Raw genomic sequence first — 19298 nt, forward strand, 5'->3', positions numbered from 1 at the left:
CATTTTTCGGGCTATATTTTTACCCAAACCCTCCCATTTTTCGGGAGACTCTTCAGTCCTAGGCTGGTGACCCGACCCATGATTAAGTCTATTCAAGACAGGTCAATGTCAGTTTAAATGTTGGTATTTTTTACTAGTTTGGCTATTTTTAAATGTTCTAAGCAGTAAATAGAAGGGGAATAGACATTTTTATTTTTCAATTGACTTGAAGAATTTGAAGATTGACTTACCTTATCCAATAAGGTTTATCCTTATCCTTTAAGCTATTTTTGGTAAAATAAATCTATTGATTTATCTTAGCCGATAAGACTTTATTTTGTGATTAATATTGAAGGATATTACCAAGGATTATTATGCATTAAGTTGATTTTATCTCCATAAAATTTGTAAAGGAAAGTTGCCATATTGTGCCTATAAATAGGTTGTTGATAGACTTCCACTTTTAGTTGTTTGGGGGTGTATTTAGACACTCATTGTTTAGAGGTTTTTATGGAGAGATATTGTATGTAATGTGAGGTAGTCGGGGAGAGTGATTTGTAACAATTTGGGTTCGACTTTGGGGTTGCAATTATCCATTAGAAGAGGGTAAATTGGGTTTTAACCAGTAGTTGTATCGGATAAATTGTTGAATAGAATCATTCTTTGAGTAAGGCACTGCAGATGTAAAATTAGTGAATTCGAATTACGTTAAAAAATATCATCTATTGATTTTCTCTTTACTAATCTCTTTGACTCAATTTTTGTTTATGTATCTCCTTACTTTGCTTCTTTATCTCCTTACTTTGCTTCTTTCGTTGATGTGTTTAAACAATTCTGTCCAAACCTTTGTTCAAACATATGTTTGAATATCTATCTAAGCATCGAATTGAATAGAGACCAAATTGAAGTTCTAATAATGTTTTTAATTAATAACTTTTTTTATTTATATCAACAAAATTATAAATATGTAATTAGATAAAGAAATATATATATATCATTATGTTAAATGTATCTTATTTTTTAAAAAATTAACTAATTTTTTTTATTTTTTATATATAATTTTTATGTCAAATATGTAATTTTTTTACTTACATTGTGGGTATAGTGAATTATGATATTATAAAATCAAATCATTATTTCTAATAACATTATTTTTATATAAAAGATATTTGAAATAAATATTTTAAATATTATTATTTTTATATGTAAAATATTTCAAATATCATTATATTTTTACCTACATTGTGAGTATGGTAAGTTCTAATAAAAATAATTATTTCAAATATCATTATTTTTACATGTAAAATATTTCAAATAATAATATCAAATATGATTATATTTTCACTTACATTGTGGGTATGGTAAATTCTAATATTATAAAAAAAATTTAATATCATTGTTTTTTGGCTTATATGAAAAATAAGTACCCAAACTATGTTACCTTTTCCATTTAGGTATCTAATTTTTTTTTTCTTTTTGTCAAAGTAGATACTAATACTTTTATTTTGTTACTACTTTAGATACTAATAGTTAACTCTTGTTTAAAGAACTTTTGAACCAATCAAATTATGGCACCTAGCATTCTAAATAAAATAAAAATATTTAAAATTAATTAAGAAAATGCCACAGAGATTAAATATTTAGCATATAAAAATTATATACAATAGTTGATGTTTTTATAAAATAAAAATTATATACAATAGTTGATGTTTTTATAAAATAAAATTATATATATATAGGGTATCAGGGATTGCAATACAAAAAATAGATAATATCAACTTGCAATTATGTAATACTTGGAATATTTGTTGATGTGTAGGTTGAATTAATTGGTTAGAGATGTAAATATTGTTTTGGATGATGAATGCAAATAAATTTATCGAAAAAATATATATTTTTTCATTATATAAAGTTATTAATTATGAACATAAATTAAAAATAAAACAAAATAACTTCAATATGAATTAAAAATAAAAACAAAAAAGCTTTCGTGAGGATTTAAAGTTGGGCCACATGGATTAGAAAAACAATATTTAACCATCCCATCAACAAAGATAACATATTAAACAAAAATGGATTTTGACCTATTAACTGTCCAATCAGCAAAAAAGGCTAATTCCTTTAAAAAAAATTCTCTCTTAAATTGAAAAAATGTACAATGAAACAGGTGTAAACACAGAGTTCAACGAGCCCAAAATATACACGAGGCAGTACAAGGGCTCGAAAACCAAGCCTAAACTACAGCATGCTCACCTGCCAACTAGGAGACTATGCCGCCACGAGGCTCGTAAAACTAGCGGTAGAACTGCCGTGGGGTTGGCTGGATTGTTGATGGATGCAAAACCATATCAAATTCTTAGGTATGGACCACCGAAAGCAAAACCTGTGCATTGGCTCCCAAGAACCATCAATGACCGATCAACGAAGATGAAGGATAAAACCGGTGCCAAGAGACATGTAATGAACAAAGCCAAGAGGACAAAAACTCGAGCAAAAGCTAGACAAACAACACCGAGCATGAAAGCCACATGACAAGCCAGGAAAAAGGAACCAAGGACTCAAGCTCGCAGCCAGAGCTCCAGACCACCTCTTCCCAACGACCAAAGGACAAAAAAATTGAAGACGGTGACAAGAAACCGAGTTATTCTACTAACAGGATGGAAAAGAGAAATGAGAGGAACATAAAGCGATGGCTTGCAAGATGACTTAGTTTTTTGAGGATTCTATTTTTGCTTATAAATGTAGTGATGACCCTTTTGGCTTCTATTTCTCTTTTCCTCTTAAATAATAGTTTTGCATCACTTCAAATTAATATCTTCTTTCCATAGTTTAGCTAAAAATAGTTAAAACTGACACGGCAGAGATACCGCGCCACGCATGGTGGTGCAGTTGCGAAAGAGCACCAAAAAGAGATCAACTGAATGGTTTCGTTACCGTACAACTATACTGCAGCCATTTTTTAACGAAGCTCCAATTCTTTATAATAATGCTGGTCAAAGAAGGTAATCAATAGTAGTCAAATGATTTTTTCCAGTTAATAAACCAATTGTACTTTAAATGGCTAGTTTTGAATCAGTAGCCAAAGGCAGACGAGATAAATTTCTAAGCTTTGAAGGAAAGAAAATAATTGTTTCATACAGAAATCTTTATCAGATTGGATCATTGATATGAAAGTACTAAGGTCAAAAAAATAAGTACTCATAACATACAGTTCTCAAATTTCCTTCAAATGTCTCGACTCAAAAGGATGAAGGCTGTCTGAATCACTCGGGAGAATGTTGATGTGGTCGCTTATAGCGGGGGTGGTGGCGGTGGGGAGGGTGGCATTTGTGATTTTGCAAACCCAACCCATGCAACAATGCCAACAGCAAGGATTATCCATCCACATATGTCATATTTGAGATCACTGCTGGTCTTATTCTTTGTAGCAGTCTGCAAGATGGTAGACAGAATTCGTAAGAAAAACAAAAGCAGATGCAAAAAGGGTCATCAGAAAAGAGCATGCCCTCAACAGAACACCAATATACAAGATAAGCACTTCAAATGAAACAAACTTGAAATAGTTTTAAACAATCACACCTACAAACTGGGACCTGGGAGTGAATAAAATAGCCAGGATACTATTCCCAGCACAATAATCCTCTTATTCGGCGCAAAAAGAATTTCACAGGAAATGGAGAAAATCCACTAGTTCAGATCAGAATCCCACGAGTGAGTTACATGAACCCTTTATCTCCATCACACTGGATTGATGTTTATACTATGATGTAGACTCCTTTCAACAATATGTGCAACTGTATGTCAGATCTTTTGCATGCTTTATCCCTCTCCATTCTACATTGCTTCCATTAAAACAAAATGACGCCGGCATACAAAAGATCCAACATCTACATCATACATGATTCAATCACCAAAAGCATTCTCCTAAATTACACCCTGCTACAGCTGCTTTCCTCATTTCAGTCATGCTATGTTTCTAACTGCCTGATGCATATTGACATAAAGCATTGTTGGTCCTTTGCCACAGTATAAATTTCTCTTGTGATTAGATGTCACACATTTCTCCAAAGCAATTTCATCTCATCCTACTCTAATCTTAAAGATTAATTGATTACCACTCTGCATCAGCTCTCCTTCACCAATCAAACCTAATGTCGAAAAATAACCTCTCATGCACAATTTCTCACACTCAGATCTCTAAAGAAATATAAATAATAACCATCAAACTAAGCTACATATCTCTCAAAGCAATAATTCTATAATAAAAGACAGAAACCATAGGCCAGAACCCGCTCTAAGGGGCTTGGGCATGCACTTGAATATGATGCATGTTATACATAAAAGAGTAAATCCCTTAAATTAACCATAATATGACTGCAATCCATAGAACGTTCTGACTTCTTCCTCAGAAAATATAGAAGATATCAAATGTAAATCAACAGAAAACAAAGACTAAAGACCAACTAACTAACCTTGATCTTTTAAAACGCATATGTAAATAGTGCAAAATAATCAATCTATTAAGCAGCACATTACAACACAAGCCACATAGAGATTATAGGAGAAAAAGAAGGGGAAGGGAAAGTGCAGATATGAAGAAGGGAAACATAAAGGGAAAAAACTAAGAAGATTGCCTTTGTTGAATTGGAGGAAGTAGAAGTAGAAGGTCCAGCCCCAAGCGTCTGTTGACCTAAACCATGCTTAATGATTTCCTGGTGTAATTCTGGAGCCTGAGGAAAAAGAAAAGGATGCTTTTAATACAGAAACAATTAAATGCACTCGAGTGAAATAAAAGTAAGGAGGACCACAAAGAACAAACTGCATACGGCTCATTTTGAACTTTGAACTTGATACCTCCCCTCACAGGCTTTAAGCGCAAAATTTCTAATCAATTGACCGTTTACAAACTAATCAACAGTTAACATTTCCTAATATATGTATCACTACAAATCCATCTAAGAAGTAATGAAATATAATACATTCCTCCCATCAATATTAAACAAGGTCCACGCCACATTTTCACAACAAAATACAATAAGTTGTAGTAGCTATTAAAAGATATATATCACAAGAAACACGGAGCATTACCCAAGATTCATTAACCCAATATAAAGAAAAGAGAGAGGAAATACCTTGGCAGATATTTCTAAAGACTTAAGGTAAATGTCATTGCTCGGGTCCTACATATATGCATCACAAAGCAAACATGTCAAGAAAGTATATACATAGTCAGAATCAAAACTATGGCGACCAACATTTACTAAATGAAAATTAAATTACCTCATCGACTGCTTGCTGGAAATATTGAGCAGCCTTTTCGAAATAAGGCCTTGCCTCGTCCTCCTTGTTAGTCAGAAACGCAAAAGAAGTCTGAGCATTTCCCAAGCACCATAAAGCATCATGCTTTCTAGGGTTAATAGATAAAGCCTCCTCTAGTTTCGAAATAGCATCTATTTAAAGAAGAAAAAAATTCATATCTAATCTAAATTAGTTGCTTTACCAATTACAATAAATTTCAATAGCCAATAAAACAAATTATTGGATTCAAAAAATATATATATATTAAAGAACCTTGAATCATTTTCTGAGAATCTGGAACGCTTTGAAACTGAGACAACTCCAGTAAAGCTCCGGCCCATCTGGTCAAATTCTGCCAAGAAAACAAGATTTTAAACAATAGCCAAAAAATCATTTTAATTAGAAAAAGAAAAGATCGAAGGAAGCAGAAAGCGAACATCGGCATCGAGAGGATTGGAAGCGTAAGTAGCCTCGGAAATTTTACGAGCTTGCTCGAAAAAGAGCAACCTATCGAGATCGTTGGACATTTCCATGGCTTTGGTTTCCGGTTAAATCTTTAGTATGAATTATCTGTACGGACAAATGTTAGAGCGTATCCAAATCAAGACTCCGTGTCTTTGGAAGGAGCCCTAAAGACTTTGACAGAGTGAATCTTTCTTTACTTCAGCATCTGCAATATTCTTATTTTATTTTCCTCCTTTAAAATTGGGCTCTTTGAGAATGGGCTTCTTGTTCTAAATGAAACCTTTGCTACAATACAACCACCGTTAGTATTTATTTGGATCTTTATTACACCTAATATTTCTTTTTGCTTCAGTGCACTTAAACTCACGTCTTTTTGCATTAGTAATAATATCTATACCAATCGAATTAAGACTCAATCGACGAATCATAAACAATTTTAAATAAGTAGTTTTCGCGTTTGGAGTTAAATGACATTTTTAACCTTTTTTTTTAAGAATTTAACTTTAACTTATGATCCATTCTGTATTTTATGTAATATTTATTTTCGGTATACAATTGTTTTTCTATTGAAATTTATTTCAAGTATATAATATTATATATTTAAATTTTAAATGATTATATTTTAATATGTAAAATATAGTTTATATATTCAAATTGAATTTTAAAATATTTAAATTTATATTTCATATATCAAAATATTAATAAATGAGTTACAATAAATTATTTTTTATATCCTTATTAAAGTATCATAATATTAACAAATTTATACATTATTTAATGCATATTTTTACTTTACAATATCATGTCTGAAATAGATATTTTATTTTTCAAAAATATTTTTTGACAGTAATACTAAACACTTTAATTTTAAGCCAAATTTTTTAAAAACATTTTTTCATATCACTTTTCAAAACCATTTTTCAAAAGTAATGAAAAATAACCCTAAATCTTTCCCCTTGAAAGTTTAGTTGTAAAGCAAGTGTCTCGCTTGAATTTACTCACAAAAATGTACTCAAAACACAAGTTCCTAAATTGAACAAAGATAAGTGCTCTTAGTTATGTTCTACCTAGAACAAGCCATTCATATATTAGAGTTTTAACTTCCTAAGATTAAGGTGGTCAATTTCATTCCAGTATCAACCGAAATGCTTTGTTTCGACAATAAACCAGTGTTAGGTTTGTAAAATAAGTCTAAAAATAAAACTTAATAAACCAGGATATATCATGTCAAATCATCAAGAATAAATCAAGAACAAAACTAGATGCAAAAGCGTACCTAAATCCTTGAATTCCTTGAAATTTTTTCGGATCTTGGGGATTTGATCTTCCAAATTACCACACAAAAAATTCAGAGAATATTTGCTCTCTCTTTTCTAAGGATGAGATATTAGAAAAGATATATTGTTGTGTAATTTAGGGACCATAATCCTAATATGTATAACCTTGGCATATTAGTTCTAATTCCTAATTAACCCATCATTAATTAGAATTTGATTAGAACTCAATTACTAGAGTATCTACACATATTTGACCCATACTTTATTTAATAATTCAAGCCTGATAAAACTTTAATCAAATTAGATCACTTTTATTCGAGCTAACCTATCATGATAGTAAATAATAACATGTAATTATCCTTATTATATATGTGATGTCCATATTTTCCAACAATCCCCCACTTGGAGCACATATATATACTAATTACTCTATAATTACATGTCATTATATAACCTTATGAGCTCAAAATTTTACTATCATATCCAAAAGGTATTCCGAACAATCTTGTCCATTAATTATGTTAACATAGAACCAAGGCGACTTTCCTTACATATATAGTAACTAAATCCATCCATGGTCACGTATATTTACACAACCAAATGACATAGATCAAGTATGGATGTGTAGCATGGGAATTATATGCAATATGATCTAAACATGTCTATTTCCAACTGATCCTATTTAGTGAGATCAAACCTTACCAAAATCAAAGTGTGAATAAACCAAATAAATTTTATTTCTGCAAAAAATAAACTTAATATCTTTAAACTGAAATAACTGAAAATGTGTCTATAACATAAAAGCATTTAAAAGTACAAACTCCTACTAAAACCAAATATCCTTTAAATGACATTACACCCATATAGGTAGTGTGCTCTTATAAAACTTTAGGTGTAGTTCCTTAGTAAGCATATCCGCAATCATGGAGTTTGTCCTAATATGCTTTATAAGCACCTAACCACTCTGAACTTTTACTTTAATAACTAGGAACTCAAAGTTTATGTGTTTTTACTTTGATGTGCTCCTATTGCTATTGGAATAAAAGACTGCAATTTGTTTTCACAATTTGCACCTTAGTGACAAAATCTTGTATCCATATTCCATCAAAATCGGAGTCTATATATCTGATGATCTCTAACTAATTAGACCTCCGATATCTAAGCATGTAATCTTTTGTTTTCTAAAAATACCTTATAACCCTCTTAGATGCTATCCAATGTTCCAAACCAGGGTTGCTTAAAATATTTGCCTAACATCCTAATAGTGTACATAATATTCCAATGTATACAAACCTGAACGTACAATAGACTTTCCACTGCTAAAATGTAAAAAATCTAATGCATTTTTGTAATCTCAAAATCATTCTTAGGGCATTGATTGAGGCTATACTTATTATTGACAAACAGTATGTCATTAACATATAGAACCTTACTCTCACTAAACTTTTGGTATATATGATTATTAATAAAATTCATCTCTAAATCGAATGAGATAATCATTTGGTAAAATTTGTAATATTATTGACGAGAAGTTTGCTTAAGCCCATAAATGAAGTTATTTGAAAATCATTAACTTTGCATCATTAAACACAAAGCTTTCTGATTGCACCATATAAATGTATGATCAATGTTACCATTGAGAAACCATTAACTTAATATTCATCTAATGTAGTTTAATGTCAAAATGTTCACTAAAGCCATTATAACCATTTCTCTAGTGGACCTTTTTAATGACATTCATTCTTGAGGTTGTTGAGTTTGTTCTTCTAGAACAATTACCTCATTTTGAATAAGGGGTTGTTCAACATTGTCTTATTGATGTTCTAGATTCACTTCTTAATCAATAATAGGTATGAGAACCTAAACATCATCAAAAGTGATAGTAGGAAATGAGTTAGAATTCAATTCCTCATTAAAAGCAATATCTCTAACCTTATTTCTCCCTCCAAACTCAACATCCTAAAAGAATGTTGCAATTCTCGTCTCAAAAATATTTCTAATTGTGGGATCATAAAACTCATAGCCCTTAGATCGCTCAGAATTTCCTTAACCCTTAACTTTATAGACATCAAAGAATTCGGAAGTGATGTCATTTCAACCTTATCATTTTTAGCAAAACGTTTCTCAATTTCATCAAGGAAACCTTAGCCTAAGTAATCTTTTCAGATTCTGTGCACCTAAAGGCTTCTGAAATGCTGTGCTTCATGATCATTAGAATCTTGCAATTTGAATGATCCCACCTCTCAAAATCCCTTTTAACATATGGGGTGCTTTCCGCAGTGAGAGGTGCGAGTGGTTCTTCCCTTAGTGCAAGGTCTATGTTCATATAACCAAGCACTATAAGTAAGTGTCTTTTCCATTCATTGAAATTAGTCCCATTAAGCATGGGTATAGAATTTATATTAGTAGATATTGTGGCAGTAGAAAAATGAGTTAGTTGAATATAGAACAAAAAATAAATAAAAATAAGCTCATATCAATATTCATCAGTAAACAATAAATTCAGGATAATGGCTAATCCCATAGCAAGATACCAAACACAACATTAATATCAAGTCTTTGAACAACAATATTAACAGTAAGTGATACTCTTGTTGTAGCAATCAAACATTGACAGTAAATTATATCAAACAATTAATTAATCTTTAGACTAACTTATTGCTCACATAAAATACCTTATTATTGTCACACATTTATCATCAAAGATGTCGTTGAAATTCTGCCAAATATTAACTTACCTTTGGGTCAATTAATAAACGCATGAATCACAAAAATATATAATCATCTTGATATTTCAAATAAACTGATCTACACAAAAGAGGTCACTTTGGCGGCATTTTGTTTCAACCAATCTATTTAAAATATTGACATCCTTAATTAAAACCTAAAGCCAAAATCTGAATTTATTTGTTTCAAAATATTTCTCTTAATTTCATCTTTAAATCAAATTAAAAGATAATAGTATATATATGTATATATTTATCCAAAAACAACATACAATGATGTTGGCAAGTATAACAATAGTTGAATAAATCATAAACCATAGACAACTTCATATAAGACTTCAAATTTTAAACCAAAATAATTTGAATAAAGGTAAACCTCATCTCAAGATATCGGACACTCCATTAATATTTCATCTTTGGACAAAATGCTAACTTGTAAGTGATATATTAGTGTAATAATCAAATATTGACAATAAGAGTGTGTCGAACCATAAATCTTCCTTTGAGCCAATTTATTACTCACATGTAAAACCGAATAATTGTCACATGTTTATTATCATAGTTGCACATGTAATATTATTAACTTTCATTTGGGCCAATCAAAATTAACATAACTTAAATTACATGCACACAACCTTTTATATTTTAAAACAAAATAATTTATACAAAAAAATCACTTTGGTGACTTTTTACTTCAGTTAAATTATTTTAAAATATATATAAATATACCAATATTCAAATTTAAAATTTCCTCAATAAAAAAAATGTCAAAAATATTTTTTTATTGCTTTATAGACTCCGAAATAACCCAAAATAAGGTTGTCTTAATAATGCAGTAAAAAACCGAAAACCTTACTTTTTACCATATATATCAAAACCAAATAGAAATAATGTAGTGGTTTGAAGCTAAATAATTAACAAACACATGTATTCATAATTTTGGCATGGATAAAAACACCAAAGCAATTCACGCATATACATGTATTCATAATCAAATAGAAAAACTTACCCTGAATTTACCATGTAAATCCAAAGTTGTATTTATAATTAAACAGATATTCACATGAATACTTGAAAAATATTTTCAAGCCAATAAATCTAAAAAAAAAAATCATAATAGTTAGCATATCCCACAATTCATATAATAAACCATATAATCATAATTTAACCAAATATTTGGAACCATAAGATGCCAAAACCTAAGATTATAGAACCAAATTTAAAACTAAAATAATTAAATATGTATATAGTTGGCATAAGTTTGCACCAAAACACCCATAAAATTGAATATATAACCATAACAAAAAATAATAATAATAAAATTAACAACTTCAACAATATCCATTAAAACTTAATTTCACCAATTAAACTATAAAAGATATCTTATTGAATAATGGTTATAAACACCTATTCACACAAACTATAATCATGCATTAATCCTTAAAATCATTGATATGCATATAATATGTATGCACATAATATATACACACAATTATAATAATATAAAAATAATACTAGTTTGCTTTACATATTTCATGTAAACTCAAATTTATATTGATGACTAAAGATATTATTATAAAACTTCTTTATACGCTCAAATACTTAAAAAAATACATAGCCACTAAATATAAAAAGAATCTCAAATTATATAAAAGCCTTTATATGCGCAACTACTTATGAAAATTCATAGCCAATATATTTAAAAAAAACTCAAATATTTTAATCTTAGTCGGGTTCAATAAGGACTAAAACTTATATAAAATAATTATAACAGAAATCAAAAGTAATCATTCGTATATATGAATTGAATTCAATAGTGAATATAATTCATCATGAATAAAGACAAAAGATGATGATTCCATATATATTAAACCACAAATAGAAAATTTAAAACAAATAGTGCAAAAAAAAATCTTACCAACATTTATTTATTAGATTATCTAGTGAATTAACTTTAAAAAGCAATTATACAACTCAATTGGAATTCTTCAATTGTAAAAAGTTGTAAGTATGTAACTTTAATTTAATAGTGACTTTAACCAAAATTTGTAAAATATTTGTGTGAAAAGAAGAGAAAGAAATCTCACAAATCAATTTTTATCAATTGATTATAAATAAATAAATAAATAAACCTTCATCTTTTGAATAGCATATGCAAATATTAAACTAGATTATATTTATAAAACCCTAAAACTTTATTTAAAGAATCAAAACCCCAAAATTTATCAAGAATATCAAATATTCAACATAATATATAATTAAAATATCAAATCCATAAAATTAAAAAAGAAAAAAGAATCAATCCAAAAGTAATAAAGAATCAATTCATTCTCAATGATTCAACATGAAAAAGCTCGGATGCCACTTGTTAGATTTGTAAAATAAATCTAAAAATAAAACTTAATAAATCAAGATCTATCATGTCAAATCATCAAGAATAAATCAAAAATAAAATTAGATACGGAAGCGTACCTGAATCCGCGAATTCCTTGAAATTTTTCTAGATCTTAGGGATTTGATCTTCCAAATTAGCATACAAGAAATTCAGAGAATATTTGCTCTCTCTTTCCTAAGGATGAGATACTAGAAAAGATATATTGTTGTGTAATTTAAGGACCATAACCCTAATATTTATAACCTTGGCATATTAGTTCTAATTACTAATTAGCTCATCATTAATAAGAATTTGATTAGAACTCAATTACTAGAGTATCTACACATATTTGACCCATACTTTATTTAATAATTCAAACCCAATAAAATTTTAACCAAATTAGATCACTTTTAATCTGGGCTAACCTATCATGATAGTAAATAATAACATATAATTACCCTTATTATATATGTGATGTCCATATTTTCCAACAATCGGAACAATAAACTTTAAGTTACGTTCTAGTTTAAATTTCAATTGGTCCTATCCATATTGATGCATATTAGTTGATTTTATCCATACCGACTTGAATATGCCGTATTGATCGACATGAAAATTTAAATTTTGAAATATTAATATTAATATAAAATTAAGTTTAAGTTTTTTATTATTTATTATTTATTTTGAATTTGTTGGATGATACATTGTTTTATGCATAAGATGAGATAATATTATTGTTCAATTTACGAAATAAGTTTTTTTTTGTTTATTTTGAGTTTGTTTAATGATGGCTTGTAATTTTTAAAGATTATTGAAGAGTATTTTATATTTGAGATTTGTTTAATCTCATTATTTGGTATTTATAAATATTTTTTATATACATATATCAAATATTTTTTTAAAGTAGCAATAAATTCAAAATGGTACACCAAAACATATAAAAAGTTAGAAATATTAGTGCCAATAAAAATAAATATGTCTGTTGATACAATACTAACTCCCTTAACTAAGATAAGGTCTTCATCTTGTTATATAAAGAAAATTGGATGGCATTGAAGCACTTGCGTCCGATCCCTTTTAAAGTCGCTTATCAACATCATAAATGGGCTATAGATGCTCTTTAAATATCACCGATTTAACGCCCAATATGTTTTGACCAAAAAATTATGACTGACCAGAAGTCAAGCTAGAATAATCTTTTAGGGGCAGAATGAAGTTTTAATTTTTTATAGTTTATATCTTTGTAATTTTTAAAAGATTAAATCGAGTTTTTATAATTTTAAGGAGGGTCAAAGTACAATTTTACCTTTTACTAATTTAAATTTTTTAAAAAAATTTAAGGGCTTAAATAACAATTTTACATTTTAAGGGGGGCCGGAGCCCATGCCAGGTCCCTTTAAATTCGCCACTGCAATTGAGGATATATTTACCTTCATAGGTGGACCAAATCAGTCTCTTAACATATTTTTCTACTTACAACATACTAAGCACATCCATGTTATTAGAAAAAAAATAAAATTAAGACAATTAGTTAAATGTTTTAGACTTCGCAAGTAGGTTAATGGTTAGATAAAATGTATTATAAGGTGTAGTAAAAATAATATATATATATATAAATAAAGGTTTAAGGGTGTAAAAAAACTCTCAAACTTTTTTAAAAAAAGCAATTAAGGCTTTTTTTTTCTTTTTTTGCACTCAATTGAATACTAGAGGTGCTCATGGGCCGGATCAGATTCAATTAAAATTTTAGATTTGATTGGTAGACCCGGGCCCATCTTGAAAAACAAACTTAAATTTTTATTCAAAGCTAAAAAAACTTTACTCGAAGCCCGACTTATTTAAAAAACGGGCCGTATTCTTGAAATCAGACTCATTTTTCGGGCAGGTCTTCGGGCCGAGCCAGGTGGCCCACCCATTGGCAAGTCTATTAGATATTAGAACTTTCAAAATGCATTAAAAAGACCCTCAAATTTTTCAAAAGAAAAACAATTAAGTCTTTGTTTTTTTTTTCACTCAATTGGGTATTTGAATTGCTAAAATGCAGTAAAAATGCCCTCAAACTTTTTCAAAAAAAACAATTAAGCCCCAATATATTTTTTTTTGCACTCAATTGCCAAAATGCATTAAAAAGATCCATTGACAGTTAACTTTAACGGTTGATCATTAAAGTTAACAACCTTTAAACTTTTTCAATTAAAGCCACCACGTGTCACAACCATGGTGTAATATGTGGCAAAAAATGATAAAAAATAAAAATAAATAAAAGTTATAAAAATTATTAAATTTTAATAAAAATATAAGAAATATTTAATTTTTATTAAAAATTAGAAAAAATAATAAAAATCGTAAAAAATATATATAAAAAATTGTAAAATTTTATAAAGATTGTAAAGAAAAACATAATATATATAGAAATATAGAAAATATATATATATAAAGTTCTATAAAGTCATAAGAAAATGATAAAAAATGCAAAGAATTATAAAAATTATCGTACCCAAAGAAGCAATTTATAATATTTCTATAAATTTTAATTGATTTTTATTTTATATCATTTTTGTCACATCTCATGCTGTGTTGCACCACGTGATAGCTTCAATTTAAAAAAAAATTGGGAATGATCAAAGGGTCTTTTTTATGCATTTAATAATTTTTATGATTTTTATAAAATTTTACAATTTTATATTTTTTACAATGTTTATATATATTTTTCTAATTTTTAGTAAATTTTTTAAATATTTTTTATATTTTTTATTAAAGTTTAATAATTTTTATAATTTTTATTGATTTTTATTTTTTATAATTTTTTTGCCACATGTCATGCTGTGGTTGTGACACGGAATGACTTTAATTGAAAAAAATTAAGGATAGTTAACTTTAACGGTAAATTGTTAAAGTTTACAATCAAATGGCTTTTTTGATACAGTTTGGCAATTGAGGGCAAAAAAAAAAAAAAGAAACAAGGGCTTAATTACATTGTTTTTTAGTTTGAGAGCCTTTTTTATGCATCTTAAAAGTTTAAGTACCCAATTGAGTGTAAATAAAAAAGAAAATAAAAGAAAAGCAAGGGTTTATTTTTATTTTTTATTTTTTAAGGTTTAAGGGTTTTTAACACCCTTAAGCCTTATGTAAATAAATGTGACATTATAAAGTAAAAATGAATTCTACTAAAATGTATTAAATAATTACTTATATAATTGTTTTATTTTTAAATAAATTTAAGATTTCCGAAAAGTAAGAAAAGAGTTTGTAGATACTAAAATTCAAATCTCAAATTTATTAAATATCATTAATTATTGAAGAATTAATGAATTAACCAAATTAAGTTATAGGTTTAATTTCAATCTTTCTCACTTGTGTTTTGCTTGGTTAGGGCACAAGATTAGTGACTTGCCATTTCTCTTGACGTTGATTCCTCACCATTTTTAATTACCTATGTAACCAATCACACCAACCATATACTAAGATTATATAAAGTATGATAATTTTGACACGTTAAAATATATTATCATTTCATTTTAAAAATTAAAGAAAGATTATGGGTAATTGTAGATATTATATATATAAAAATATATATACTAAAAACTTTTTATTTTATTTTTGAGTTAAAAGGAAAATTGGATTTCTTGTTTGACTTTACCTTTTCGTGAAACAATGAATATATACATAATAGCACAAAGGAAATTGATTTGCCAACTAATTTGGGGGACATAAATCTTAGAATTTGTTTATTTATCTAAATATGTATAATTAAATTTAATATAAAAATTTTAAAATTTTAAAACTTTTGAGGGTATGTCCATTATTTAAGGGAACCCCTTCCCCACAATAAAATAAAAATCCGACAATATTTGATTTGCCCTACCTAGAATGTTTTCAAAAACAACTTAGGCAAACCCTCCATGGCCTTTTGTTTAATTTGGACAGCTTAAATGTATGCTTTCTATCTGTTGGCACTTCCAATATTTATTTAATGAAATCAAAGACGCCACATGGTGTGCAATTTCATCAACAAGGAAAAGGACAGAGTATTATTATTTATTTGGTGCCCACTTTTTTGCATGACATGTTGTATATGTGTATAATTAATGGTGGCACACCAAGTATAGTACCATGAATATTAAAAATAACGTGTCATTCGCTACATTGCAAAGAATATTTTCAGTATTTGTTTAGATCTAGAGGAGTTCGCAACCCAGAACTAGTTCTAGAGGGAGTGGCACGTTGTATCAATGATGAAACTAATGAAAAGCTTACGGTAGAATATTCCGCAGATGAAATAAAGGCAGCCTTGAAGTCAATGGGTCCCACAAAGGCTCCCGGGGAGGATGGCTTCCCAGTAATTTTCTTTCAGAAATGCTGGCACATAGTAGGAACCGAGATAACATCCTTTGGTCTGGAAATCTTAAATCAGGGGAGGGAAATTGATAGTGTTAATGTTACAAACATTGTCCTAATACCCAAAAATGCACAGCCCACAGATATGAAAAATTTTCGACCTATTAGTCTATGCAATGTCATTTATAAAATAATTGCTAAGGTAGTAGCAAACATATTTCAAAACACTCTAGAAGTATGTATTGATAAAGCTCAGAGTGCCTTTGTTCCCGGACGTTATATTACAGATAATGTGCTAGTGGCTTATGAGATCATGCATACAATTAAGAAGAAGCGAACAGGCAGAAAAGGACATCCGACCCTCAAATTGGATATGAGCAAAGCCTATGATAGGGTTGAATGGGGGTTTCTAAAGACTATGATGGAAGAAATGGGTTTTGCACCTTCTTGGGTAACTTTCATTTTGAAATGTGTTTCTACGGTTTCCTATACCATTCTGTTAAATGGAACAAAAGGTGAATGTTTTAGACCAACGAGAGGGCTACAGCAGGGAGACCCTCTTAGCCCTTACATTTTCCTTCTATGTAATGAAGGTCTATCATCACTCATGCGAATAGCTATCATGAGAGGGGATATTAAAGGTCTGAAGGCATGTCGGCGTAGACCACAGATTTCACACCTCTTTTTTGCTGATGATTGCATCCTCTTTGGAGAGGCAACGAATGAAGGAGCTGGTAATATCAAAGAAGTCTTGAAAGAGTATGAAGAGTTCTGGACAGTGTGTGAATTTCGAAAAATCAATGGTATTTTTTAGCACAAACACTTCAGAAGATGATCGTTTTTTGGTTTCCAGTTCGCTAGATATGCGCAGATCAAATGATATTGAGAAGTATTTGGGTCTTCCAAACTTGGTGGGCAAGAAGAAAAGATCTTCCTTCCAGAATTTAAAGGATCGAATAAAAAAGCGAGTTGATAGCTGGAGTTTTAGAACATTGTCCCAGGTAGGGAAAGAAGTTTTTATCAATGTGTTACAGGTAATTCCGACTTATTCTATGATGTGTTTTTGTTGCCAAGGTTTTTGTGTGATGAAATGGAATCGTTTATGGCAAGATATTGGTGGCAAAAAGGCCACGGTCGGAAAGGTATTGGTGTAGCTGGAAGAAAGTCTGTGAACTAAAAAAATGTTGGTGGGTTGGGTTTTCGAAACATGGCAAAGTTCAACGTGGCTCTCCTTGCTAAGCAGGGCTGGCGATTAATGGAGCAACCAAATTCACTACTAGCACAAGTATTAAAAGTGAGATACTACCCGGCTACTACTTTTTTACAATCAGCATTGGGAAGTTAGCCATCTTATACGTGGAAAAGTATTTGGGCAGCGAAAGGTCTATTGACGGATGGACTGGGATGGAAAGTAGGTACAGGTGACAACATAAGTGTTAACGATGCAGCGTGGTTACCTGGGGCAGATAATTTTAGAGTTCGACATCACATATCTAATGTTAACATTACTATGGTTGTAGAATTAATTGATGAAAATACTAAGACGTGGAGGGAAGATTTAATACGAACTACCTTTGAACCTGATGATGCCGATAAAATCCTGCGTACCCCACTGGCGAGCGAAGCACATCCGGACATGATCTTCTGGCGTGGGGAGCACTCGGGAGAGTTCGCAGTGCGTAGTACTTACAAAATGTTACAGAACCAAAGTCCTACTACTTATCCTATTGATTCACATAATACGGCCCACTCATTTTATAAACAACTGTGGGAATTACAACTGCCTAATAAAATAAAGATACTGGCATGGAAGGTATCATGGAATTTCATCCCCACGATGGTTAATCTGCATTAGCAAAGAGTGGCCCTAACTGCCATATGTTCAAGGTGTAGAACTGGAACTGAAAACCTTCGGCATGCCTTTGTGGGGTGTCCTGAGTCAGAAGAATTATGGAAGGAACTAAATCTTAGTTGGATTAGGCAAAGTGAATTTAATGAATGCATTGAATGGCTCACCTGGATTTTCAGTAATTGTACTATAGCACAACGTCGATCACTGATTTGTGGTATCTGGGTACTCTGGATGGACAGGAACAAAAACTTGCATGAAGGAATGGCTCATTCAGGAAAAGAGAATGCTAGGTATGTGAGGTATTACCTGGGTGAACTTGATGGCATAAATGAGAGACAAATTAGTGACGCCCAGAAAACTGATAAATGGAAGGCCCCTGCACAATCCACTATCAAAATCAATTTTGATGCTGCTTTTGATGATCATAACCATCAATCGGCATCTGTGGTAGTAGTAAGAAATTGTAAAGGGGAGATCAAAGCAACCAAGTCATACCTCCATTCCATGGTGACTACGACTTTTGAAGCAGAAGCGATAGCATGTTATGAAGCGGTTCTCATGGGGAAGGAGATGGGCTTCTAAGACATCCTCGTTGAAGGAGATTCCAAAACAATTATCAACAAATGCATGACAAAATCCAGAGACAAATCGCATGTTAGTACTTATATCAGCAACATTCATAGTGAAAAGAGCAGTTTCCAGAATATCTCGTTTCTCTTTGTTCGAAGATCGGCTAACCAGTTAGCCCATATCATTGCCACAATAAGTCTAAGGAATAAGGAAGAAATCTACCTGTTTGATGCGGTGCCTGGGTATGCCACACACCAGTCGGAACTGGAAAGACCAAGAGAGCCCGACTGAAATGAAGAGTCAGATAGCAGAGACGGAGGGTGTAGAGAGACCCTTCATCAGAATAGTTTTCTTTTCTCTCAGGCCTTACCCCTATTGAAACTGAACTGGCACTTAGGAAAAAGGAAAGTGGGGGACAG

General features: G+C 30.2%; 1 protein-coding gene across 1 annotated transcript; it reads right to left on the bottom strand.

Moving 5' to 3' along the window:
- Nucleotides 1-3067: 3067 nt before the first annotated feature.
- LOC107957043 (mitochondrial import receptor subunit TOM20) lies at nucleotides 3068-6020 on the bottom strand. The gene is made up of 6 exons (XM_016892476.2): nucleotides 5715-6020; nucleotides 5551-5629; nucleotides 5260-5429; nucleotides 5112-5159; nucleotides 4614-4709; nucleotides 3068-3411 (listed from the first exon to the last, which is right to left on the bottom strand). Exons 1-6 carry the CDS (start codon nucleotides 5808-5810, stop codon nucleotides 3271-3273), a joined length of 630 nt encoding a protein of 209 aa, XP_016747965.2. The 5' UTR covers nucleotides 5811-6020; the 3' UTR covers nucleotides 3068-3270.
- Nucleotides 6021-19298: the final 13278 nt, after the last annotated feature.

This window comes from Gossypium hirsutum, chromosome A05, assembly GCF_007990345.1.
Source record: "Gossypium hirsutum isolate 1008001.06 chromosome A05, Gossypium_hirsutum_v2.1, whole genome shotgun sequence".
NCBI classification, from domain to species: Eukaryota; Viridiplantae; Streptophyta; class Magnoliopsida; order Malvales; family Malvaceae; genus Gossypium; species Gossypium hirsutum.

Excerpts from the sequence above, each read along its gene's own strand:
- LOC107957043 (XM_016892476.2), bottom strand. The coding sequence starts at position 5,810 with ATGGAAATGTCCAACGATCTCGATAGGTTGCTCTTTTTCGAGCAAGCT. Across the intron at positions 5,630-5,714 it reads CCAATCCTCTCGATGCCGAT|AATTTGACCAGATGGGCCGG; the intron begins GTTCGCTTTCTG and ends TTTTCTTGGCAG. Across the intron at positions 5,160-5,259 it reads TCCAGCAAGCAGTCGATGAG|GACCCGAGCAATGACATTTA; the intron begins GTAATTTAATTT and ends GCATATATGTAG.